The sequence below is a fragment of the Momordica charantia genome (genome assembly GCF_013281855.1).
Source record: "Momordica charantia cultivar OHB3-1 chromosome 9 unlocalized genomic scaffold, Mcharantia_2.0 BLBB01000009.1, whole genome shotgun sequence".
Taxonomy (NCBI): domain Eukaryota; kingdom Viridiplantae; phylum Streptophyta; class Magnoliopsida; order Cucurbitales; family Cucurbitaceae; genus Momordica; species Momordica charantia.
In genome coordinates, this window is record NW_028275167.1 from 28,784,915 (window position 1) to 28,811,181 (window position 26,267).

Genomic DNA, 26,267 nt, shown 5'->3' on the forward strand with positions numbered 1-26,267 from the left:
GATATAAATAAAAATGACTAAAATAGTCATTTTTTAAGGATATAGGAATTAAAACGATTCAGTCACAAAACAATATTTAAAACTAATTCAAACATAAAAAAATGCATAGGCGTATATATATTATTTTAACTATTTTTTTTTTTTTTTGACAAGTAGAAATTGTTAATTGCTTCTTGTTTTTTTAGCAGGAATAATTTGATTAGTGCCGATCATTGACTAATAGCCAATGATTAAATCAAAGTTTATTTATTTATTTATTTATTGTTTTGTAATATTTATAGAATATTTAAATTATTAAAATGTCCATTGAATGGGCTTCGGACAGTTGCGAGTGGGTCAGTGGCGGAGGCGGACGGTTGGGCCTTTAATTCGGTTGATACTATTCAAACCGTTGGGTCAGTTAAGAATGGAAACGGACCAATGAGAATTAAGTACTGGAATTTGTTTGGGTCATAATTGAAGGGTAGGAAAATATACACGTCCAACAGTTGAACAGAATCCTTCACAATTAAAATTTTAGGTTAAAATTATGTTTTAGTTTATGTAATTTTGGAACTAATTTGTTTCAATTTTTTTACTTTCAACCAATCTTAAAAATAGTCACCACCCTTAATTTAAGGTTAATTGTCTAAAAAAAATGATGTTCATATTGAAATATAGACGATCTCCCTTAAAAATTTATACAATATGTTTATATTGTGTTATTTATTGACCGAATGTTATTATTATATTTTTGTCAAACCAAATAGAAATTAACCTCAGACTCCGAGCATACTTCAAATGGTTCAAAAATAAAATTTTCTTATTTTTTACTTTTAAAGATTTTGTTTTTAACATATATTACCATCCTTGTTAGTTGTAATTTGGATTTTAAACCTTTAATTGTTGTATTTTAGTTTCTATTTAATAGAAATTTGATATATGAACGTCTTTGGTTCATTTACCTAATAAATAAATATTTATAGGAACAAGTATTTGAATTGAGATATAGTAGGCATTAGGGTTCCAAATTGAGGGATTGATAAAAGACAAAGTAGCTAAAGGTTGGGGAGTATAAAGATAATATTTAAATAAAAAATTGCTTAAACTATTGAAAAACTATCCCAATAAAAGGTGATGTTTACCCCACTAATTACAATCATCCATTAAATTAAAGATAGGAATTAGAATAGATATTTGATTATGATTTGAAAGTGGTGAGAAGGGCCAACTTGCAAGATATTTTCGAGTGATGGATCATCCCATCACCAAGTTGAAAGCTTGGTTGGTCCATGGTAATTATCTTCCACAGCAAGGTTTAGTGATAAATAATTACATCATTTTCTACTGATTCAACTTTCATTTTAAGGGAAAAAAAACTCGGTTCGTACCTGAATTCAATTAATTAAGATATATCTTCGATCTATAGATTGATGATCAAAATTTCACCCACGTGTCATTTAACAAAACAAAAAGACAGACAAATTGACATCTAAAAGTGTGTTTGCCATACCTTTTAATTTAATCACTTTTAAAGAAATTGTTAAAATACACCCTATCAAATGAGTTTAATTAAAATCCTTGTGTGCTGAGTTAAATTTTCTTAAAAATGATTTTAATGATAAATTTGTTTGATACCCGAGGTCAGGCCGATCGAATCGAGACGTTCACTTTGATAAACTAATTTAATTATTACAAAAGTAGTGAAAAAAATGCATTTGAAACACTCTCTAAGTCTTGTTTTACCATCTTTCACTCCACGCATCCCATATATGTAATTTGAGTCAAAATAATATCATTTATAATATTTTTATCTTTTATATATATATAAGTCGATTTTGTTCTTTTGTTATTCTATTTTTTAGAAAAACTTTTAAATTTTTAACCAATCGTTTTGTTTAATAATGATTTTGTTCCATTTTTAAGAAGTACTCTTTTTATTACCTCTTTCTCTGCTTTGTACTTTATTTTTAAGAATGATAACTTAAATTTAAAATCTATAAATAGTTTAACAAAAGAATTTTTAAAAATTAAAAAACAAAGAAATAGTCAATAAGTACAAACTTATTCTTCAAAGAATATAAAACTATAAATAGTGTTGTTAAACAAATAACATCAAAGTTATTTCAAGGTGGAATGTCAAAATCTTCATCACTTTTGGTTTGAATTTTTTATAAACTGTCTTATCAAATCTCCACTAAAAGCTATAGTAATAAACAATATAATGGAAGTAAAAAAAAAAAATTTATTTTTCAAATAGTGTTTTGTGAATCTATCAATTCGCCTTGGTTCATACTCTTAGTTAATAATATTATTTATTTTTTTCCAAAAAAAATATTATTTAGTGAAACTCACATTTTTAAATATTATTTTGGTACTTGTACTTTCATATTTAGTTCATTTTAATTTTTGTACTTTCAACTTTTGTTTATTTTAGTTACAGTATTGTTAGTTAAAAGTGACTATTTTAGTCTTTATTTACACAATTTTAATATAAATTTTACACATGTTTAATACTAATTTATAGCTATATTATTTCAAGAACTGTTGTAGTAATTAAGTGAAGTGTAAAGTTGAAAATGTATAGACCAAAATATATGTTTTGAAAGTATAGAATCAAAACCAACCAAATTGAAAGTAAAAATATAATTTTTCTATACAACTCCAATATTGATTTTAAACCTACAATACCCCTAACTAATAAGGAGTTTTTGTTTTTGTTTTATCTTACTCTTCAAAACAAATATAAATTGAACTCCATATTGGCACCATTCAAATTTCTCTCTATTATATTGAACTCAATTATAGGCCCACATGATCACCCAATTTTCCCAATTTCTAATAACCACTATTATAATTAGGTGTAAGGTCATGTATAATTATATTGTTTTAAGTTTCAAATAAATAATGTCAACTACTTTATATAATTTTGACACAGAAAAAAATATTAAATTTTAATAACACTTTATTTTCAAACCCTCTTAAGAGGAGAACGATTATGAATATACTAAACCAAAGTCATAGGATAAGACTATTATTTAATTCATACAAAGCCAAGAAGTAGATGCCATTATTCAAGTTGGGTCATCTTCATTATTAGTGTCTCATACGTACTCATAAGGTCGAGAAAATTAAAAAGAAAACTTCTCTTGAGTTATAATTTTTTTCCTTGCATTTTTTCATAATAGTTGGGTAATGGTTTTCATGGGTAGGGTAAAAATGGTATTTAATTACTTTTTATTTTTTAAATATATATGAAATGATGTTAAATTTAAATGAGAAAAAACAAAAGAAATAGATAGTAATTGAGGACGGACCTGTAAAATGCAAAAAGAGTACTTCGAATTGGGGTGTTTCAAATTTAGAAAACCCCTAAAAAAGGACTCCAAAATTGGGTTAGTGGGCCAAAATTAAATATGGATCCCTCTCAAACCCAATAATATTGACATTAATTACCAAAGCAAAAGTGGTCTATTTCTTTTGGAATGGTAATTGTCCAGCAATGACCATCCATCTTATCATTTTAATTAGCATCAATTAACAACATTTAAACAACAAAATCTTCTTAATCAAACTCTGGGATTACCTCTACTTTTCAAGCTATTAAATTGACGGTAACCCCATTAGTTTAAGCTTTTTAATTTGATTAGTGATATAACATATATACATATTAAAACAATGTCGTCTTATCTTTATGGTGTACTTGCAAGGGGAGGAAACAGTACGTTGTTTCCAATATCTAACGTCTTTGGATCGAGAGTGATTCAGAGGACGATCTACCGTCAGATCCAGACTTGAATGAAATATAATCATATACCGCCGCCACCAATGTTGTTATTATTATTATTTTTTTTTATGTATACTTTTTACTATTAGACAATATCCATTAAATCTCATGATTGGTACGTGTCTATGATTCTAAATTCACTGTGTTTAGACATTGGATTCTCCTCTAATTCCCAAGTGAATGGAAATAGGATGGTGAATTGGGAAAAAAAGAGCAAGTGGGGTGTGGCTATGTTATGCGTATTGCATTTTGTACCAACTTTGAGGGCAAGTTGGGGAGCCGTAAAGCATGCAATTTCCTCATTCTTTTGACAAACTGTTGCTTAAAGTGCTCCCAAATGTGTCCTCTATTTCCCTCATTCTTCTTTCCTTTTCATAATATTGTCTCTCTACTTATCTACAACTACATCATCTCCCATTCCCTTCAAATCTTTAATTCCCCATTTTCCAATCTTCAGATTTCTCACTTTGATACTTGTCTAACTTTATGGTTCTAGGGTGAAATCGATCCTAAAGGGATATTTTAAGAATATTCGTTGTAAAGTAGGAAAATTTCAGAGCGTCAAAAGTATGTATCTGCTATCATCATTTACATTCAGATGCGTGTTGCGTTTATAAGGAGTGCAAACAAAAGTCCCACATTGACTGGACAATTATCTTCATTGATATGAAACATTTTTGCAAAACAAAAAACCAAGTCTTTTGCCTTTGAAAGAGTTAGACTCAAAATTAATTATAACATTTCTTGGTGATAGATAAGATAACTCAACTTACAACATATTCAATTGATTTAAAATTTCAATCAAGGGTTGATATCTCCTTATATTTTCATTTGTACCTTTGTCAGAAAAGGGAGGAAAACTTTGGGACCATATATCGCAAGAATATATCTAATCGAGTAACAATCTAGTCACCGCATGCAAGGATCGTGTGATATGAGATGCGACAATAATTTTCCGACATCTATATTAGAATATTTTAAACTATGTGTTTGCAATTTACATTACAACACACAAATTGATGAAACTGAAAGAAATATATCTCATATATAGCAATAAGAGCAAACCCAAGAAGAAGAAACATGAAATTTGAAGTGGGATGGTATTTGCACATGAAAGATGGTAAAAAGGAGAAAATTGTGATGTTTATTTAGGGCAAATAAAAGCTGTCGTGTCAGCAACATGTCATCAATATGGGGCAAAGAGAGTCCAATCTTATCTGATTGCGTAAACATAAAAGAGAAAAAGGACAAAACCAACACTACATTTCTTACTCAAGATGCTTGCCTATGCACCTACAAACTCTCTCTCTCTCTCAAGTTAATTTCTACGTAAACAAAGGTGGGACATGATTGTCGCTAAGCTCGTTTCATAAGGTTAAGACTCGCTCGTATCATCAACCTCTTATACTCTAGACGATGCATGTGCTATAAGACCTCTATGCTACATAAACAGGTGGGACATGATTGTTGTTAAGCTCGTTTCATGAAGTTAAGACTCGCTTGTATCATCAATCTTTTATGTTCTGGACGATGCATGTGCTATAAGACTTGAGACGACTTGCTTTTTCTTTTAAGTGAATTTTATTATTTTAGTTTTTATGTGAAATATTCTATTTTAGTCTCTAAATTATATAAAAAGTTTTTTTTAATGTAGTTATTGTTGTTTAGTGCTTTTTAGTGTATTTCTAAATAATGGTAACTTTTTTTTTTTAATGCAGTTATTGTTGTTTAGTGCTCTTTCGTGTATTTCTAATTAATGGTAACCTTATTCTGATATATCATGTGACCTTGCATTTTCAATTGAGAGTTAAAAGTTTGTGTTGGGATCATGGAGACAAAACAAGAAAGTGAATAGAGTTGCAAAACACCTGAGTTAGGAAGTTTGAAACTGCAATGCTTATGACTGCGACAGTACGACCACCCATGAAGACTTGCTATAGGACGACTTGCAACAAGCTACCGAGAATGTAGCGCCTAGCGCTACGATTCCATCTCCACCTAGATTTCGGTTTTCTAAGTCCTTATTTTTCAAAATTATCACGGAAGTAATACTCAAAAATCAATTTAAACTGATTTTCAATTTTTCTAAAATCAATTTTTTAATTTTTCAAACATGATCCATGGAGGGAAGTGATTTTGAGAAAGATAAAAAGTGATTTTGATTCTGTGAAAATCATCTCTCAAGAACAAAAGATGGAAGTGATTTTAGTTTGATTGAAACAACATAAAATTTTAATTAACAATAATCTTCATCACAAATACCTTAAATCTATATATTAAAAAAAACTCAATTTTTTTTTAATACAAAAGAAACTCAATTACTTAAACTTGATTCTTTCCCATATATAAAAATGAAAGACTATTGTCGTGTTGGTAAAACCTAATATAATGTTTATGATGTTGATCATGTTCTTTCACTCCAACATATAAGTTTAATAAAAGTTAACATTAGTGATATAATTTAATATTTCCTTAAAAAAAATAATGAATTGAATTCTTGATGCTACATAAACAATACTTGCAATGGAGATTTTTATTTAAATATGACAATAGATATTATTATTTAGATAAAAATGCGCAAAAAAAAAAAGAGAGAGAGAGAGAGAGAGAGAGAGAGAGAGAGAGAGAGAGAGAGAGAGATTAAAACAAAAATCCACAATATGGGATTTAAAAATATTAATAAGATGCGCTTTTTTTAGGTATCTTTGAACTAAACAATACCAACTCCATATAAAATTTTATGAAATATAAAATATGAGAATATAGATTAATTAGTTGCCATCCTACAACTCAAACCTACCATAGGATAATGTTTATAATTTAAGCTCCTACCCAATAATTTGTTGAATTCAATTATATAAACCGTTGAAAATTTTGTTCCTTTTGTATACAATCAATTTTTTTTATTTTGATTGCAAAATAGGTGATAAAAATTTATATTGCTTATCGACTCAAGTATTCATACTTTTATCTATTTAAGGGACTTGACCGGTTCGAAATAGAGAACGACTTGAACCAATCGAATAGAATGTGTAATATGAAAATTCTAGCTTCAAATCTCTCCTATCATTAAATTTTCTTCCATAGATTTTATTTCTACTAGGTTGATTTTTGTTTCTACCATTTGACACGAAAGATAGTTAAAAGATGTTGCTATATTGATTTGATCATAGGCTATTGTCGCATGTTATCTTCAAATTCGTCCCAAGAAAAAATCCTCGATCCCCGTCTCATTATCATCTTTGTACTTGAACATAACTCAAATGATCGTGTATTGTATTTTTAAACTTTTACATATTATTTGAAGATAACTCAAACAATCATGTATCATTATAAGTCAAATACTCTCATTTTATGTATAATTAATATTCATTAAAAACAACTTTGGGCCATATTTCACGTGATGAGAAAAAATCTCATACTTCTAAAGTAGAAATAAGCATAAAATAACGGAGAAATTAAAAAAACAATAAAATAAAGAAACAAAACGTGGAAAACTCCAAACAGGAGAAAACACTTTTTGAAAACAAATACTGCTCGGTTAACTGAAACTAGTATACTAAGCTTAAAATATTTGAACTGGGATGTATCTTTTGTGACAACTTTTAGTACTTGGAGACTATCCTTATATCATTCGACGAGAAACTTCCATTCGCCAAAATCGAGTTGGATTTTTCAGAGTCTTGCTCAAAACTATATATAAATAAAATCCTAAACAGTTCTGTTTTTTAAAATATAAAAATATTCAAAAGTATTTTTACGAAAAAAATTTATCATATTTTCTAAATTTTATAAACTAAAAAAAAATCACGGATCCGAAGAAAATGGGCGAATTTTGACCGTTATGATTCGAGAAAGACCCAAAGCTCATGCATTAACGCTCCCAGTCCCACATTCTCTTGAATTTAATGCATTTATTTTTATTTTCCTTCCCTTAGTTAATTAATTATTTTTTTGAGCAAATTTTGACGGTATATTTAATTGAAGCAAGAGGAATAATTGGCAATGGGGTCCATCTAAGAGGACTTTTCCAAAATTAGGGCCAAGGCGACAGAATTTTTACATTACTTTTCCAATTTGCCGACTATTTTAACAAGAAATCGAATATTCTTCTTATTTTTTTTCCTAAAAGAATTATAAAAAATTTACAGTGTCATTTGAAAATACGCAAATAAAAAGATTCAACCAAAAATAAAATTGTCATGCTTCAGAATATGTGTTTGGTATAACTTATTTAGAAAATTAAATCTCTAACTTAAAAACGGATAAATGGGTCTTCTCCATCTAAAATATTATTAATTCATTGTATAATTATTATTTTATAATATTTATAATTACATATTTAATTTTAACAAAAAGTTAAAAAAAAAAATTTTATAATGTATCTATCAAATTTTTTCAATGAAACGATGCATTTTTAAGTTTAAAATTTAAAATATGACATAAAATGTTGTTTTTAGAATAGTTCTAAACAAATTTGTCAAATAGATATACATAAATATAATATGCATGCCAAACATGTCATTAATTTTGATAGGTCATTTTTGTCCAACTCTATACGAATCACATAAGTTTATAGTTTAATTATACACTTTTTGTTATTCTAATTTCATAAATCTTATATCGTCATAAAAAACTAAATAAATATAATATGTGTGGTTATGTTTGATATAATAATCCCTCCATGGAGTTAATGAACTTGAACCATTAATTAAATCCTACCAACTTCAACCTAGTGAGCGGTTACATCAATAACAACTTGACAATTTTTTGAAAGTCCAAATTTCTACTCTCACAATTTATAATATTATATTATTCAAAAAAAGTTATACTGTTATATTCTAAAAAAAATAATTAAATTCTATTTATTTCATGAACTAACTTAAATTAAAGGCGAAATCAAATTCACTATTGTCTCTTTCAAATAACCGTTATAAAATTTAGCCAACTTGAACATAGTTCAACTAGTTAATGCATATATTTTCGATTAAAAGATCGTGAATTCGAATCGCCATTTGTTATAAACAAGAAAAAAATCAATATAAAATTTTATTAACATTCTATAATTTTTTTTTTCAAGGAAAACAACACATAAGATTAACATTCAAGGCTACAGATAGCCTACTCCATAGAAGAAAACAAAAATTCAACTTAGACTTGTATTCTTCAACTTTGCCATAATGATGATGATCTCATTAGTTAGTCCTTTGTTATTAACAATTTTGTCATATGAAAAAATATAGCTGATCTTATTACAATTTCATTCATCTATAATTATACAATAATTATGGATATAACATTCTCTAGTAATATATAACCTATTCACTTTCATTCTTTTATTCTATGTCCTCGTATGTTCATGCTTATATTATTTTTCAAATGGAAAGAACGACGATCCTTATCACAAGTTATTCTAACTTCTAACCAATACATACTTTAGGATAAAACTAAAAAAATTATATTTTATAGTACTATAATTGAAAAGTCATACACCAATTTGAAGACTTGCATTTTAACCATATAAATTGAATTCGATAAATATAATACAAAATCTGAGCAATAAATATAAAAATAGATTGGTTCATTTTAATTCATGTATTTTCAAAACGCATGTTTTTTATTTTCGTATATATAAAATTTACGTTAATAAGGACATAAAAGATCACTTTTAAAAATGAAAGACAATTTTTTTCAAGTACATAAACTAAAATAAACCAAAATTAAAACTACACTGTCAAAATAGTATTCAAAGTTAAATGATATTTTTTTCATTTATATCCGTGAGCGTTCGAACTAGTTTATACGCAATGAAAATTGGGAGATAAAAAAATATAATTTCAACTTACATCTCAGTTTATTCATGAACATAGAGTAAAGTTGGGGAATCATATAAATTTTGGTTATTATCTTATGATAAAGTTGAGATTTTGGCATATAATCTTAGGTTAAATTCACTCGTAATTATTTAAATAGTAAAAAAAACCATTTGAGGAATATTTGAAAGAATTTAGCCCGGATTGCTGGCGGAGTAGCTGCTGCCAGATTTGAAATTCCACGGTCTTACGTGGCGCCAGACCAGGTCAATCACACCAATAAAGTGTGTATACTAGAAGCACCTGATTCCCTTCTGCATCAGAATCTCTATTTTACCCTTTTTAAACAATATTAAAAAAAGGCTTAATTAAGTAATTTAACATTGGCTAGGCAGTTGGCAAAAACTTGTCGCTTTACAGCACAGCATCCTCGAATCCCACGCGCGCGTTTGTAGGGGGGAACTTCGTAAAGGGCGATGGCTAATGGGAAGGCGCGTGGCTTTCACGCCAGGATGATGCGAGGTTTTTTTTTCATCTTCGTCCTTTAATTTGATATTTTATTTGAAAAGGTTTGGCGATTGCGCTACCGGTGGGCGCGCCATCAGATTGCGGCCGAGACTGCGTTTGGCATGGCTCTTCTTATTTATCTTATTATATATCATGAAAATGAAAATCTCTATTTTTGATAAATTATTAAAAAAAATAAAAGAATTCTGTAAAATAAAGAAAATAAAGGAAATTTTGAAAAGGGAATAATTTATTTTGAACCTATAATGTAGTATTTAGTTTAGTATATATGGATAGATATAATTTTTATGGCACTAAGTGAATTTGTTCTTCATTAATCCCAAATTTGACTCTGTTTTTCTTTTTCTGGTTTTGAAAAAGACACAAGTGGATATAAAAAGAATTCCAACTGTTTTAATATATAAATCCAAACTAAATATCCTAAATCATCAAATTAATAGCTATTCAACTAAGAAAAGTGTTAAAGCTTGCATAACTTAGTAATAATTAGTATATAACTCCAACCAATAGTCTGATCTGTTCTGATAGATCGAAAGAGTCAAAATGTCTCGAGAGGGAATCCATCAATAATAAGGAGAAATCTCCTATTTCGATATATTATTGATCAATCAGAACGAAATCGATATGTATCTAATGGAGTCTACATCGTACGTAGAGCCTCCGTTCTCTTATCCATAGATCCAATGCACTGGGTTCATCTCGTGGAGGGAAAAGCCAAAATTGAGTTGTAGTCTTGTTGTTCGCTGCCTCGACATAAGCGAGTAGTTGAGCTTGAACTGGCGAACCGAAGTCACTTTTAGAACCATCTTCCTACAACTAACACGTGCCCAGCGAGTTCGATTGGATCAATAATTGGTGTATGAACTATGCTCGAATTGTTGATATGTATACACCAAATGTAATACATTTTTTATGTCAATTACAAAATTTAGTACATAAAATATATATTATCATCTCAAAAGATCCCATCATCATTTTTAAATGGCAAAGTGATTATTATTTAATTGGGTAATAGAATTGACCAGCTAATATGTATTTAACTCAACTGACCTAAAATATGTGTCTCGCAAATCTCCCTCCATTTGTATTAATAAAAAATAAAAAATAATATACCATGAGAAAGACCACAAAGGGCAAAATTTCAGCAAAGTAATTAATAGTATAATAATATTTAAAAAAAAAAAAGTAGAGGGCAGAGCTGACAGGACAAAAAGAAAAGAATAAAAGCAAAAATTAACCAAAAAAAAAAAATGATGATACAGCAAACAGCTACAGCCCACACAGCTTCCCATGCAACCCCAACTGGAGCCAATCAGTGTGCTTAGCTGTCACCCCATTCGGACCCGGTTTTTTTTGGTTCCCCGCATCCCCTCTTTCTTACCTTTTCTTACCCTTCTCTTTTTACCACTCCGGATAAAAGAGCTCTTCCAAATATTTCCATAATTGCTCCCACCATTTTTATGGAAATCCCATTATATACCCCAAATAATTATGGAAATCTCACAAAATTATTTTACTCTCCCCTCCTCAACTGTAACTCCCAAGTCCCAACCCCCCTTGATTCTTGCTTTTTTCTTTTTTACTTTTACTTTTTTCCCATTTTTATTATTATAATATTTTAAATTAAAACCACAATCGGATTTTCAGGAAGGTGCGTTAAATGATTTTTGGTTTAATTAATTAATTACGCTATCTCCGTGTTCTTTAAGAAAGACCAAAAGTTGGGGTTTCTTCCTTTCTCTCTCCCCTAGCTTTCTGCTCCCAAACTCCATCCTCCGCCGCCCACGCCATGACGGAACCGCCTCCGCCGCCGCCCGCTCAGCCCGTTCCGCCGGCGGTCTCGCCTCACCTGAACTATCCGGACTCGGTGGACTCCTCACCGAGGTCTCGCAACACCGATTCCTGGGACGAACCCCTCGCCGCCGCCGCCATCGCCGGCCGGCTCCGCCTTATGTGCAGCTACGGCGGCCATATTGTCCCTCGCCCCCATGATAAGACTCTGTGCTATGTGTGCGGTGAGACTCGGATCGTTGTTGTGGACCGCCATACGTCTTTATCTGACCTCACTGCCCGTTTGTCGAAGACGCTTCTCAATGGGCGTCCGTTTACCCTCAAATATCAACTTCCGAACGAGGACTTGGATTCTCTCATTTCTGTCACCACCGATGAGGATTTGGAGAATATGATTGACGAGTATGATCGGACGGCGAGTAATTCGTCTAATCCCACGGCAAAACCCTCGCGACTTCGTTTGTTCCTGTTCCCAATTAAGCCGGATGTTTCTCAGTCGATCGGGCCAATTCTCGAGAGCTCGAATAGTTCGGAGGACTGGTTTCTGAATGCTTTGAATGGTGCGGGTTTGCTCAACAGAGGTTATTCCGACTCTGCATCGGTCAATTGCTTATTAGGGCTTGATGATGATGTTGGTGTTAATAACCTCGATTCAGGTCCAAGGGAGGTGGAAGGTTCTCAGCCTGGATCCTTTGGAAATGGTAAGGGTGGAAAACAGGATGTTCATTCTGTCCCTGATTCGCCGATGATCGAGACGACGTCGTCTTTTGGGTCTACTTCTTCCTCGCCTTCCCTGGCCAATTTGCCGCCGATTCGGGTTCATGTGGAGGATGCCGGCAATAGTGGTGGCGGTGTTGGTGTGGGTGCAGTTCGAGTTCAAGATCAGAAGGTGGGAATTGAGGAGCAATTTTCGCAGATGAGTGTTGGTGGTGGAGTTGGGCAAAAGCAGCAGGATGAAGCTTTCACGGTACTCTCTTCGCCGCCTCCTTTGCCTACGACTATCGTGGCTTCTGCGGCGGGCTCTGCGATTCCTGTGAGCTCAGCTTCTGCCGGTGTAGGTGTAGGAGAATACTCGAATCGGGCTATCTCCGATGATGAGAGATCGGACCACGGGGCGCCGGGCGGGTACCGGAAACCACTGCCGCCACCACAGCCACAGTCTCTAGCCCCCCAATTGCAGCAAAAGTCAAGTGGACTTGTTGATATACCTTCCCCGGACTCGGTGTCAAGGTACTAATTCTTTGATTTTCTTGATCATTTTGCTAATTACTAATTCTGGTTTACCTTTATCATCAATTAGATTGTGATAGTTCTTCTGGAGGAATAATTGGTTGTTAGTCTGAGTTCGACCATTTCTGCTATGTTTTGTTTCTCCAGTGATAGTAGTCTTAACAATCCGATGTCTCGCTCGAAACCTGTGATGTATCAAGAACAAGTTGTTCATCAAATCCCCTCTTCAGCCGCTAGGCTTCCTGGCAGTCCCGCAGATCCAAAAGTCAATACTTCTGATCAGAACGCTCGGGTTCATATTCAACAACAGGTTCAAGAATCAGGATATGTGTTACAATCCCATTACGATCAGCATCAGCTTCAGCAACTTCAGCAACAGCAACTTCAGCAGCAACAGCAACTTCAGCAACAACAGCAACTTCAGCAACAACAGCAACATCAGCAACATCAGCAACAACAGCAACAGCAACAGCAACCACAGCAATTCATACACGCAGGCGCTCACTACATCCACCAGCACCCCACTGGTGCAGTGCCAATTCCAGCATTTTTCCCTGTATATTCCCCTCAGCACCATCATCATCCTCATCAGATGGAGCAGCAGTATCCAGTTTACTACCTGCCCGCTAGACAGGCCCAAGCTTATGGCAATTTGCCCGTACAGCAATCTACTATCGGTGAGGCTGCCACTGCCGTTCCTCCTGGCCGGCCCCAAACCCCTCCCAGTCCAGCTTTGGTTACAACTACAGCATACAACCCCATGAGAAATGCCCCTATAGCAAAAACTGAAATGGGCGTCAATGCATACAAACAGACAACTACTGCTGCTCAGTCTTTAGTTCAGGTTCCCACAAGTCAGCATCAGCAACAATATGTTGGCTACAACCAGGGTTACTCTCATATTCAGCATCCATCCCAGTCTGTTCCACCTACATCTGCTACTGCAAATTATGCCTATGAATTTTCCGACCCTGCTCATTCACAGATGTACTATACCCAGCCTATAGCACCTTCTCAGTACCAAGCCATGCCAGCAGCTGCTGTAATGCTACCTGAAAATTCTGCTCAGCTTCCCACTGAGAACGTCAAGCAGCAGATGAGAACTTCACAACCATTATAGTCTGTCCAGAAAGAAGAAACAATTTTGGAATAAAGTATTTGGTTTTGTTTACAATTTTCTATTTTATTGTCTGTCTTGTTATTGGTATCTATTGGTTTGTGCATGTATCTGAGATAGAGATAATAAGTAATTGTTGTTGTCTTCTGGTTCGTGTGTCATATTATTTGTTAATTGTCATAGAAAATGAAAAGGTGGTCTGGAGATTATAGTTATACTGTAAAAGTTCTGAACTCAAACATGGTGTGTTTGTGCAGTCAATGTGTTATAGAATTAGCAAGAGTTTTTGCATCAATCTTGTTTCTCCTACATTTTTGGTTATTATTTCTGCTGCGATCATATATGGTTGGTTTTATTTTTTCTAATTTCTGTACAAGTATTTTCCACGTCTAACTGGTCTCTCTGCCTGCCTCATTTGCTTGTTGTCTCCCGCATTTGCTCCTTTCCTGGCAGATAGTCGCTTCACCTCGACGTTTTCTGTCTGAAAACTTGTATTGTATTCTGATTGAGTTCACATAGATCCATTGTTGCTAATGTTCAAAACCTCAGGTTTCCCTTTCAGCACGAGATCGTATCTGAAGGCTACTTGCTCGAATCCTTTGGAAGGCTATGGCTCATGTTCCATAGCTTGGTGCATAATCCTCTTCACAAGTGTGTTCACCACCGGCTTGTCTCCATGGATATCTTGCAGTCTTTTGTGGTAAACTTGGTGAGTAAGGCTGCTCTATGTTCTTTGAAAGCTGTTCAACTTCCTTCCCATTCTGTTCCTTCCTTCCGCATACCCTGTGGCAGGTACCTGTTTGATTTCGCTAGCTGTAAAGTTGGAATCTAATTAATGCACATATTTCTAACTTGGAACATCTCATTTATTTTTTTCTCATTAAAATGACATCAGAATCCAGTCAAAGTTGATTTCCTGGGCAAGATCTCATTTCAAACAATTATTATTGGACTGAGGTCTTGCCTTTGGCGAGATTATCAACTAATTCAGCTTGGGAATTCCGCCAGGCATAAACCACATCTTTGAAGTCTAAAATTTGCATGTGCCATCTGTACTCTCATGCCATAAATTTCATGTGATTATCTGCTTATTTCAGGGCTCGGATTCCTTTCCAGATTGTCTTATTATATACAAATGTTGGGTTCTGTTTTTGGTGTAAAATTTTCTCACATTACGTACGAGGTTTGTTTTTGGTTTTGGGGATGGGGACAGTTTGCAGGATTATGACTCAGATAATCATGTTTACCACGTGGGTTTCGGCTAATCTTCTTTGTCTAAAGCCGTTGCCATGCATTGTCATCAATTTCTCCTTTTAAAACTCCTCTATAATTGCTTCCATACAATATTTTGAACCGATCGCATTTTTTTTTTAACAAGATTTGAAACCTGTGCAGATTTTTCTCAGGCCATTGGCGAAATGATGCTCAAATCAAATCCAAGGGCATAATCGAATTTCCATCTCTGAATTGGGAATTCCACTAGTTTTTGTCCAAAGCCAGACAAAATCTTATACCAAAGTTTTTTTTTACTGTTTGAAATTTCTCCTCGCAAGTTGATGCATATAATAGAATAGACGTCAAGCCACCAAAGAATAATGATATAAATTTTGACTTACGGGATTATTTATTTCTAAAATCCAATATATGGAACGCAGGATCCACGCAGGAAAGCATTATTCAAAAGGCAATTAATATTTGCGCAGACAAGGTGCTTCGCCCCAATATTAGACTCGTAAAGCACCGATGATCATTGGTTTGGCCATCTATTCTATTAGGACTTGATTTCTTCTTGTTGATTGGCCAACCCAACTTTCTTAGAAAATTGAAAATCATTTGGCCATTTGGTAGAGCTCTTGTTTCATTTTGACTATTCATTCATATAAAGATATACTTTAATAAGTTGACTCGACTCATTGCTTGGATCATCCGTGACAACGATTATTTATTATAGTTGGCAAGATTTGAAAACAAGCTAATTGCACCCATTAGGAAGAATTAAGCTTTGCTTAGTTAATAATATCTACTTGGTTTGTCTTTGAATTTTTCTAAGTGGATGGAGATTGTCAAAGAAGTGTTTCGATACATCGCAATTGAGAACTCTCAACGTAAAGCATAACCTGTCCTTCGGAATCTAACATTACAAGCAATGTGAATCTGGCAATGAAGTCAACTGAGATTCAATTTTGCATAGTTCAAAACAAAAAAGTAGTGCGATTTGATTTGATTTTGACATAAATTTTAACCAAAAATTGATTTAAATCTCACTAATACTTTAATCATTGCGATGTGATCAATTCTGTGTAAGATATCGACATATCTATTGACTAAATTTTTTGATGATTAGAAGTGACGAGACAAGAAATGAGTGCAGAAATGAAAATGAAAATAAATTCACAGATTAACAACCCAAACACAACTGGGAAAAAAGAGTATATTTTAACCTCTGAGATGAGCTTAGTAAGGGCTATAATTGCTGATGGGGCAAAATTGAAACTGATCAAAATGTACAATAAACAGCAATATTTCAACCTATAATACAAAGATATCTTTGTTTTCATGCAGAAACATTTACCTCAAACACTCTAACACTGTGATCAGCTCCACAGGAAGCAAGCTGCAGCTTCCTGCACTCTTCGCTCTTCTCCGGTTCCCTCCATGACAATCGGTTGACCGAGGAAACATGGCACACAAATGGGTCGAGCCGTATAACAACCGAAGCGGCTACATTTGAGCAAACACCATCTGTTCTTTTGATGGACAAACTCCACAACTCAAGGAGGCCACTCTCCATTCCAACTGCTAGGAGTCCATTGCTCTCAGGATCAAGACCGACCCATGATAAGGCGGTGACACTAGATTTGAACTGTGACAAAGTTGTTAGCTGCTTAATTGAAGAATCAGCTGTCACAGCCCATATCTTCACAGTCTTATCCCTAGAGCCTGTTGCAAACTCATGACCATATGGGTTCCAAGAACATGACCATATGATTCTTCTGTGTGCCTCCTGCCTTGATACAAGCTCATGGTGGATTTCATCAGAGCCTGAACGGTTACAGCACATAGTTTAGATTAAAAACTATCTTTTTTTCTTTTTTCATAGAGATTTTTTGGAAGGCTCGTAAAGGAACGCAGTGAAGTAACTAAGAAAAGAAAAAGAAAACAGCTGAAAAGAGCAGCAATTTATATTATATGATGCGGTGGCAACATTTCTCAAAGCAGTTAAGAGTTAGTATGGTGATCTGAAAACGAGGACAGATAAATTTCTAACATTGACCAAATTTGAACACCGTGACAAATTAAAATTGTAATGGAGTCTAAGCTCCCAGGGAAAAATTATTTTCCATTATTACATCCAACTATCGAAGCCCACAGAACCACAATACAGAAAGAAGTATTAGATGTGTGAGCATTGGGGGGACGTGGGGGGGGGGGGGGGGGGGTCGTCAACATCGTGTTAATGCACTCTTTTAGTGAGAGAGGAGGGAGTGCATTTGAGAATTCCCCCGGATTAGAGGAAAGACAGAAAGGTTGCACTTACAAGGCACCAGATGGCCTTTCCCATTAGTTGTAATTGGTTCGATTAATAAGATAGAGGGTATCTTTCTAAGATTGGATTCTAAAAGGTGGAAGTTGGAAGTGTGTGGTTCTAAGAGATCTATGAGACGTTCGTTTGAAGGGGAGACTAAGAACACTTGGATGGACTAATGCCGCTCTCACTCTATTTTGGAAACTTTGGTACAAGAGGAACCCAAGCATTTTCAGATACTCCAATTCTTCCTTGGATGATTTTCCTTGCCTGGTTATATTCTATGCCTGCTTCCTAGGTGTAGGAGTATACTTTGTCCAATTTTTTTGGTAACTACAATATGCACTTATTTGTGCCAATTGGATCCTTTTCTAAATCCCTTTGGCAATGAGTGATTTCCTCCTTTTCTAGTATACTATTAGTTTCTTAGATCTCTCCTTTTCTAGCATACTATTAGTTTCCTAGAGAGAGAGAGAGAGATAGTGTGATGGATTAAACCATTTCAGAGTATGAGGGTATCATAAAGAATTTTACACCAAAGAGGCTAGCTTACACGTGTCATAAAGCTAAAAGGTATTTTCGATTTTCTAATTCTAGGGGTTTTTCCTTCCCTGCAATTAGTTTTTCATCTCTACTAAAAATTTCATGTACATTCAAATTTAAAAGAAGTGAGTTGATTGGTATGATCCACAAAATATCTCAAACAGAAACAACGAACTGTTGTTTGCTTCAAGACTGTTTTGCTGGAGATTAGAGACTCGCAAGTCACAACATTAACAAAAAGGGTATGATATTTATATATTGTAAGTAGGTCAGAGGTACCTGTTCCATTGATTTTAAAAACAGAAAACTGACGATCCCTTGAGACTGCCAATAGCATACTGTCATCATGGGAAAACTCCATTTGTGTTATTGTTAAGCTGTGAGATTGCAAACAACTGACTGCCTTCCACGAACCAACTTCCCAAAGCCATATTTCTGCTACTGATGCTGACTGTGCCTGTACATTTTATATAGTTTCAAGTATGAACTACACAACTCTTATGATGATTAAGCAGCAAATCAATTCTTAAAAATATAAATGTTGAAATATGTCCATCGCGAGGAAACTTTTGCTCGACAATTTCTACTCTTCAAGATCACAACCATAATTGTGAACCCAATTCACTAATTTTCTTTTCAGACTTATTCACAAATGTTCTGTAATAGCTGTAACAAATTTCAGACTTCAAGTCATGCTACCAAGTAAATTAATACATCAGAAGTTATGCCATTAAGGAATAAAATTATAAATTGTCACTACATTCTTAGTCAACTAGTGAAAATACAAAAAGTACTTAGGGACATCATTATTCAATTATAAATTGCAAGAACTTTATACGCATTCAGCAGAAATAAAACATTTCCTCTCTCAAATTTCAAGTAAAAATAGATAGGAAAAGTAACAACATGACTAGATACAAAAAATTCTATAAAACTATAAATTTTTTGTTCAAGCAAGATAAAAAACAAATGACGTTATTTTCTGAGTGCTTATTTTCTATATATGAAAAATAAATGAAGAGATTATACCTTACAGGATGAAGCAACAAGCTTCCCCTTGTGATCACAACATAGAGAAAATAGTTCATTCCCATGCCCATAAAGTTTGTGTGACTCTGGCCAAAGTGTGTGCCATGCCAGTTGATCTTCAATGGGAGGTTCAGTCAGTTCTACAGGAACTGCATCGGGAATGGTTTCAAGGGTGTCAAGACCTTCATTTCCACTCCTGTCAGGATTCTTATCAGCAGCTGTGTAAAAGTTAACCGATTAGAACGTTTCAAAATACATACCCAAGTGCACCACCCCCTCCCGATAATTAATTACCAACAAACAGATACTAAAGCAAATAAACTAGATTTTCATTGAGAAATTAATATTCAATAATTAATTTTCCCATAATATAGTTGGGATGATGATATAAAAGGAAAAAAAAAAGGTTGCAAAGACATTGCTGTCATTGGAGGTAAAAAGCCTAAAGCTTAAGTTTCAGACTGTGGATGCCCTTTTGTATTCTTTTTTAATGCACTTTTGCATTCTTTTGTTCTTTAATTCTTCTCAATGAAAGAGCGGCTTTTCATCCAAAAAAAAGTTTTAAACTGTGGAAGGCAAATGGTATTAAGCTAACAATTCTAAGCTTTTGTTACTTGAACATCATAATTATCCAGAATGAGCACGCTCCTAACATATTATGAGTTAAAAACTCTCTTCAGATCCAGAAGATAAAGATAGTTTCGAATTTCCTTTCCCCCCGATCTGGCCATTGCTTTGTCTCTATATATGAAGAGAGATCAGTTATTGACCTCCAGCATAGATATAGATGATATTTCATCTTAAATTGACAGAGTAAGACCATGGAGGCTATCCTGCAAGACCTGACTTCATTTTTTGAATAAAGAAACTATTTCATTGATATATGAAATATGAGAACAAAAGGCTCAAAATAGGGCTACAAAAAGGCTCTCCAGTTATATAATAGAGAGGCATAACTGTAATGATGAAAGAGAGGGAAGACCTGACTTCATTAGTCAGCTTTATGCAGCAAAGACCATTAATTTGTAACACGGATAATAAGAAGGCTGCAATAAGAAAACTATGCATGCACACTAAAATGTAGATTTTGCACCAATTTTAACTTTTATACTTTATACCCTAAGATTTAAGAGCCTCCATCTAGATTATGATTAATTTGAAGAAACACTTCCTATCAGAATGGGGGAAATTGGAGAAAGACTCACAATGAACATAAATAGGTTTCTGTGAAAGCCCAAGAGCCGACATATTAGCACCCAAAATCTGAACGTCCACAAGATTATCTTCAGAGGCCACAAAATTCTGTAGTGTGGCATGACTCAATGTCTTCAGAAAAGAAAATGGAGCTTCAAATACTCTAGCAACTTTCTCTTCAGCTCCGCTGACAAAACGATGATTCCCCTTCCCTTGTATTATGGTGACACAATTAATATCATGCCCATGGACTTGAGGTCGAGCTATTTCATGCCAAGAACCTCCTTTGAGAGAATTTGCATTTTTCCAGGGAGCAAAAATTCGAGTTGTCTGCAAATATTGACATCCATAGACATCAACACTAAGAAACAGAGAGATTTAAAATGGTAAGTCCATCCAAACTATTTGATTCTAATAGAATCCGTTTATTTATTTTCATAGAAGGTACATTAGCTAAGGGAAACTGCAGAGCTCCTTGCCTCTTCTATTCATCCAAGACTAGACTAACCAAAACGTACCTTTGCACTCATAATCTAACTAGTCAATACTTCCCTGACCCGAGAATCTTCCCACCACTCTAACCAACTATTTACAATTGGTCCCATACATCAAATGCTCACACGAAAAGCTAAGTCGTTCCCCCTCTCACTCTCATATGTTTATACACATTAACTATTGGGGGCCTATCACATTAAATTGGAAGACAAACCTCCACCAAGTTGAAACTTCTCTTTCTCAATAATTTTCCCAATATCATTTCTACTAGGTATTTAGACACAGTGAGAGCACAAAGTTAAAACAAAATTTCAAAGTTTCAACCACGTACAAAATGAGTCCATCTACCATATTTAACTTCATTTTGAGCCAGAAAATCTCACAACTATTTCTCAGCTAGAGAGATGTAGAAAAAACTAAGGTTTACAAAATACACTTTCATTAAAGGATCGATGACACAACGAGTTAAGACAAGGCAGATAAGTCAAATAGTTGCACCTCACCTGGTCATGGCTAACCGAAATAATATAATCACCAGATCTGGCCCATGAAATATCCATGACAGCAGCAAAATGTCCTGAGGGAACTTTTTGAGGTTTCCAATTATCTGAACTGATACCAACATTTCTCCAGAGATGAAAAGATCCGCCATAACCATGTGCTAAAATTGAATCTCCATTAGGGCTCCAATGCCCACCATAGAAACCTAAAGCACAATGACTTAACTCTCCAACAGTAACCACATTCATCCAGATCCCAGAAGTCTTTTCGGGTTTCCATATCATCATTGTCTTGTCCATAGATGCAGACAAGATTCTTTCAGATTGATAGCAGGGAATCCCTTCTGTTTCTGCAGCTGAAGGAGGCTGCCATTGGACTGAATATACCCAATCCTCATGTCCAATCAAAAGAGATTCTAATGATACCTGGTAAGTTGATGGTCCGGCAGTAAATAGAGGCCCTTGTATATAAGATGTTAAACTTATTTCCTCTTTTTTGCATCCTCCATTCATGTTGGCTAAAGATCCTTGAAGAGCCATCTTCCATATGCGTATGCCTCTGTCCTGGGACGAACTTACAAGCATAATGCTATCTGCTTCTCCATTTTTACACATAGGCAAAGAGAAGTCCAGACTTCTAATCCAATCTGCATGTCCTTTTAGCTCACATGCCTTAACAAACTGCATGCATTGAAGGGGAAAAGGAAAAGATTTCAAAATGGCTTATAGCTACAGCCATGAAAATAGCATAAAAATTCATAATGTACAAACTAGATACCTCTCCAGTTCTCTTCCCACAATATAGATGAATCTTATTATCCAAACCTCCCATTGCCAGGACCATGTGACTGGCATTTCCAGGCAGTTCCGCTAATGAAAGCGCCACCATAGATTTTGAACCAACCACGAGCGAGTCAAGCAATAACAATCTACAATCACCTAAAAAATTTAGATACAGAACATATTATTTAGAAAGGTTTGAATGACTCATGTCGAGGTGAAGGTTTATATTCCAAGAATATATATCCATCATGTAAAAATTCAAAATTCAAAAGGAAAATAAAAAAACATTGAAGGATCCGCATTTATCCAAAATTTAACGATGTGATCAAGCATGGTTTGCAAAGTTTCTGCAAGCACCTTCCTACAATATTAGTCTTAGACACAAAAATCGGTCACATTTTAATCTATGAGGAAGTTCCTGATGATGAATAAAAAATTAAAATATGACAGCTAACTTTTTTTTAAAATTAAAATAAAGCACATTCCCTTCTTTTCTTTTAACAAGAAAAAAGCCAATAATGAGAAAATAAATATAATTGCAAAAAATGCCAAAAGTAATGCACTCGCTCTGTTTTACTCAATTATGAAATACTGAGAGGAAAAATAATGAATGAAAAAAACTTTAAGGCCAGTTTGATTTACTGTGAAATATTTTTTAGTTAGCCGTAACTAACAGTCTACAGTATCAGAAAACATAAATTATTTTATAAACTTACTTACCTTCATTAGTAGACGGAAAAACCACCTCCCAAACACATATTGAACCATCTGAAGAAGCAGATGCAACGATTGCCACCGTTTCAGAAATCACATGTGCAGTAATACATGTGATGCCTTTCTTGTGTGATTTTGGCAGTTGTAAAACATTTCTCCACTAAAAAAAACAACAAATAGAAGATACAGCAGAACATTAAAATAGGAAAACGGTCACCCGATCCGTTATACACTAGCACATCTAAACAATCCACCTATGAACACTTCCACTTCCATATTGTAGAAATGTTTCACTTCAATACTCTATTCCTCCAATAAATGCAATTGATTAGAAAATTACGAGGCAAATCGAGTATACAAACTAAACAGTACATCCGAGAAACTTAATTGAGCATTAATTAATCCAGTGAAGTTTTAGAAAAGGTATTACCTTCTGGTCCAGAAGAGACAATTCCCACAAATGAATGGCACCATCAGCGTCACCAGAAAGCAGATAATGACACTTCAAATGCTTGGCTGAGGACAAGAAGGTACCACCATTACAATTCAAAAATAGAAAGAAAGAAAGAAAGAAAAAAAAAGGTCCACACGCTAGCTTTTGTTTCCCAAGTAAGCTACAAGGTGAATACAGTCCCTGGAGAAACTTTCTTCGATAAACCAAGGGGAAAATCCAATAATTATACACATTTTGACAGAACATACAAAAACTTCAGCTCACCTTTAAACGCAAATTTATTACTAGGAAGCCAATGAGTGCAGTTCACAGAGGCGTTGTGACCGGGAAGCGTGGTCAAAATTTGTGCAGACTGTGAAGTAGGAAAATTAATAAGAACAAAAGGAAAGAAGAGTTCAGCATTTTCCCGGTTATGGAAAATCAAAAGAGAAAGTGGCTCGTAATACGGTACACACCTTGGGAGAGAAAATAGCGACAGCGTTTTGAGCGCCAAAAGCCACCAAATCACAGGCTCCCCAAGAAACGTTGTTCACTACCCTGTTACAGCCTGCTCCGATAAACACTCCCTTGACTTCAACCTCGCCACCGCCGCCGCCGCCGGTAGCCATGTTTGCCGGTAGAAAGCTCTGGATCGCAAGAGAAGATGGCGGCCGAAGAGCAGGGCGTAAGAAAGCTTGCCTCGTTCAGGGCTCAGGCAACAACCAGGGACCGCGGCGGGACGAAGGTCGGCCGAGCAGTTAGAAAACGGGTTTTGTTTTGGGCCTAATGGCATCGCCGTTGCTCGGCCCTGTATGACAAATAATGGGCCGTATGGGCCCGCGTTTACTCTTTGGGCCTAGTTATTTAGGACAGGGGAGTTCAATAAATCAATTTTGAAAAATTTGTAAATAAATAATATAATTTACAACAATAATAAATATATGACAAGAACAAGTGATTTTTTATTAGTGAATTATAAATCATTGACAAATAAATTTTCACCATTCATATGTTCCAACAATAATCATTTCTATTTCGAGATTTTATACAATAGTATAATAATCTACCATGGTATAACACTATTATCATCGTGGCACAAGCCTACATAGTTTAAAATATTTTTCTTTTTTACTTAGATGTGTAATAATATTTGCTATTTTTAAATGTTACTTGACGTGGGATTATATATTTCATATTTTTTATGATTATAACCAGATTAAGGTTTATTTTTACAACTAACTCTTTACACTGTATGAGTAAAGGAGACGTCAGTTTGATTTTATTTAATAACTCATAATTGATATTGTGTGGCTTCGCTAGTTGGATTTCTATAACTGGAGGTGTCGACGGTCATCCAACACTATAACCAATATTGTGGGACTCGTCGCCGAATGGAAGGAAAGTCCCAACTTTATGGAAGAGTAAACTTCCTATATTCAGGAGAAAAACCCTATCTACTTCTCATTAATACACATAAAGATACAGAGAAACCTTTTATATGTGAGGCTGAAAAAATCTGGAAGCATAAGCAGTATTTACACAAGAACTAACTTAATTAATCAACTAATAACAAACTAACAAATGACTCGCTCAACTAAACAATAAAAAGCCACATAAGACAGTCACATTAGTGAATTTCAGTGAGTTGGGTTAACACGAAGAAACCTCCTGCCGGTCACAAAAATAGCAGAAAATAACCCAGAAATTTAAAGAAATCAATAAAATAAAGAAAGATACAAATTAACGTGAAAAAAACATAACCGCAATAGAAAATCCACTATGTGAAAAATTTTACACAAACAATTTCTTACGGATCTTAAAATATTTCAATAATTTAAAACCCAAGCTCATGAGCTACCTTTCTGTGCATTTTCAACGTGGGACAACTTAATCACACTCTCCCCAATTTGATTTTAATATTTTGTCAAAACCCAACACGACTGTGAGTCTCAAACTCGAGAGAGGTGTCCCATTCGACTACAAATCCACTGTACCACCATTTGCCGATAGTTAGAAACCGTTGATTATTGGCATTGGCATTTGAGGGTTAAAAAGAAAAAAGAAAGAAAGAAAAGAGGGCAAAAGGGGGGAATTGAATTATGATCCGGTGGAAGAGAAAGAAGAGGAACAAAGAGGAATGGGGAAATGGGGTCCCCTGGGGAGGGGTGTCCCCCCAAGCAGAAAAAAGCAGTCCAAAAAATCAACACAAAATTAAATACACGAAACCAAACCAAGAACACAAAACGCGGCACAACACAACAGCTTCCCCTGGGCTGAACAATCAATAATTATGAGCAATAATTAAGTAGAATTTGCCCCCTCAAAACGAAGCCCAGAAATCTGCACATATATCCGAATCTGACTCTTCACCATCCCCCAGGCCTCAGTCGGAGGGCTTCGAATGTCATCGGCATCCGACCGGCCGGCACGCATCTAACACACACCATCCTCACGACATGCCTCAATATATTTTCACATCACTTCGCGCTCCCACAATTACTTTAAGACATGTTTTCGACACCCCTTCGGCACGTTCGGACATGTCATGGCTCATGCAATGCTCAGCCCCAATTATTTCACCTTTTTTCCTTTTTTCCTTTTTTTTTTGTTTGCACAGAAAAAAAAAGCATTAAACCCAGAAGATCATCAGATGGGTTTCTTATTTCTGAGAGAGAATCTAACTAAGATATCCCTATTGTATTAAAATGTCATGGGTTTCTCTTTTCTTGTCAGAAATGTGTTTCCATATTCATGGAAATTGGAATTCAGGGTAAATTTTATTTCACTCATAAACTTCCTGAATTG

General features: G+C 34.4%; 2 protein-coding genes across 2 annotated transcripts; one reads left to right on the forward strand and one right to left on the reverse strand.

Moving 5' to 3' along the window:
• Positions 1–11,797: 11,797 nt before the first annotated feature.
• Positions 11,798–14,540, forward strand: PDE331 (Octicosapeptide/Phox/Bem1p family protein). Its single transcript, XM_088117261.1, has 2 exons — positions 11,798–13,128; positions 13,276–14,540. The coding sequence occupies exons 1-2, from the start codon at positions 11,897–11,899 to the stop codon at positions 14,246–14,248; spliced, it is 2,205 nt and encodes a 734-aa protein (XP_087973387.1). The 5' UTR covers positions 11,798–11,896; the 3' UTR covers positions 14,249–14,540.
• Positions 14,541–16,619: 2,079 nt separating this feature from the next.
• ELP2 (elongator protein 2) lies at positions 16,620–24,215 on the reverse strand. The gene is made up of 10 exons (XM_022294903.2): positions 23,939–24,215; positions 23,748–23,835; positions 23,460–23,545; positions 23,036–23,189; positions 22,311–22,471; positions 21,536–22,213; positions 20,549–20,867; positions 19,344–19,561; positions 18,594–18,771; positions 16,620–17,287 (listed from the first exon to the last, which is right to left on the reverse strand). Exons 1-10 carry the CDS (start codon positions 24,089–24,091, stop codon positions 16,800–16,802), a joined length of 2,523 nt encoding a protein of 840 aa, XP_022150595.1. The 5' UTR covers positions 24,092–24,215; the 3' UTR covers positions 16,620–16,799.
• Between the last annotated feature and the right edge of the window lie 2,052 nt (positions 24,216–26,267).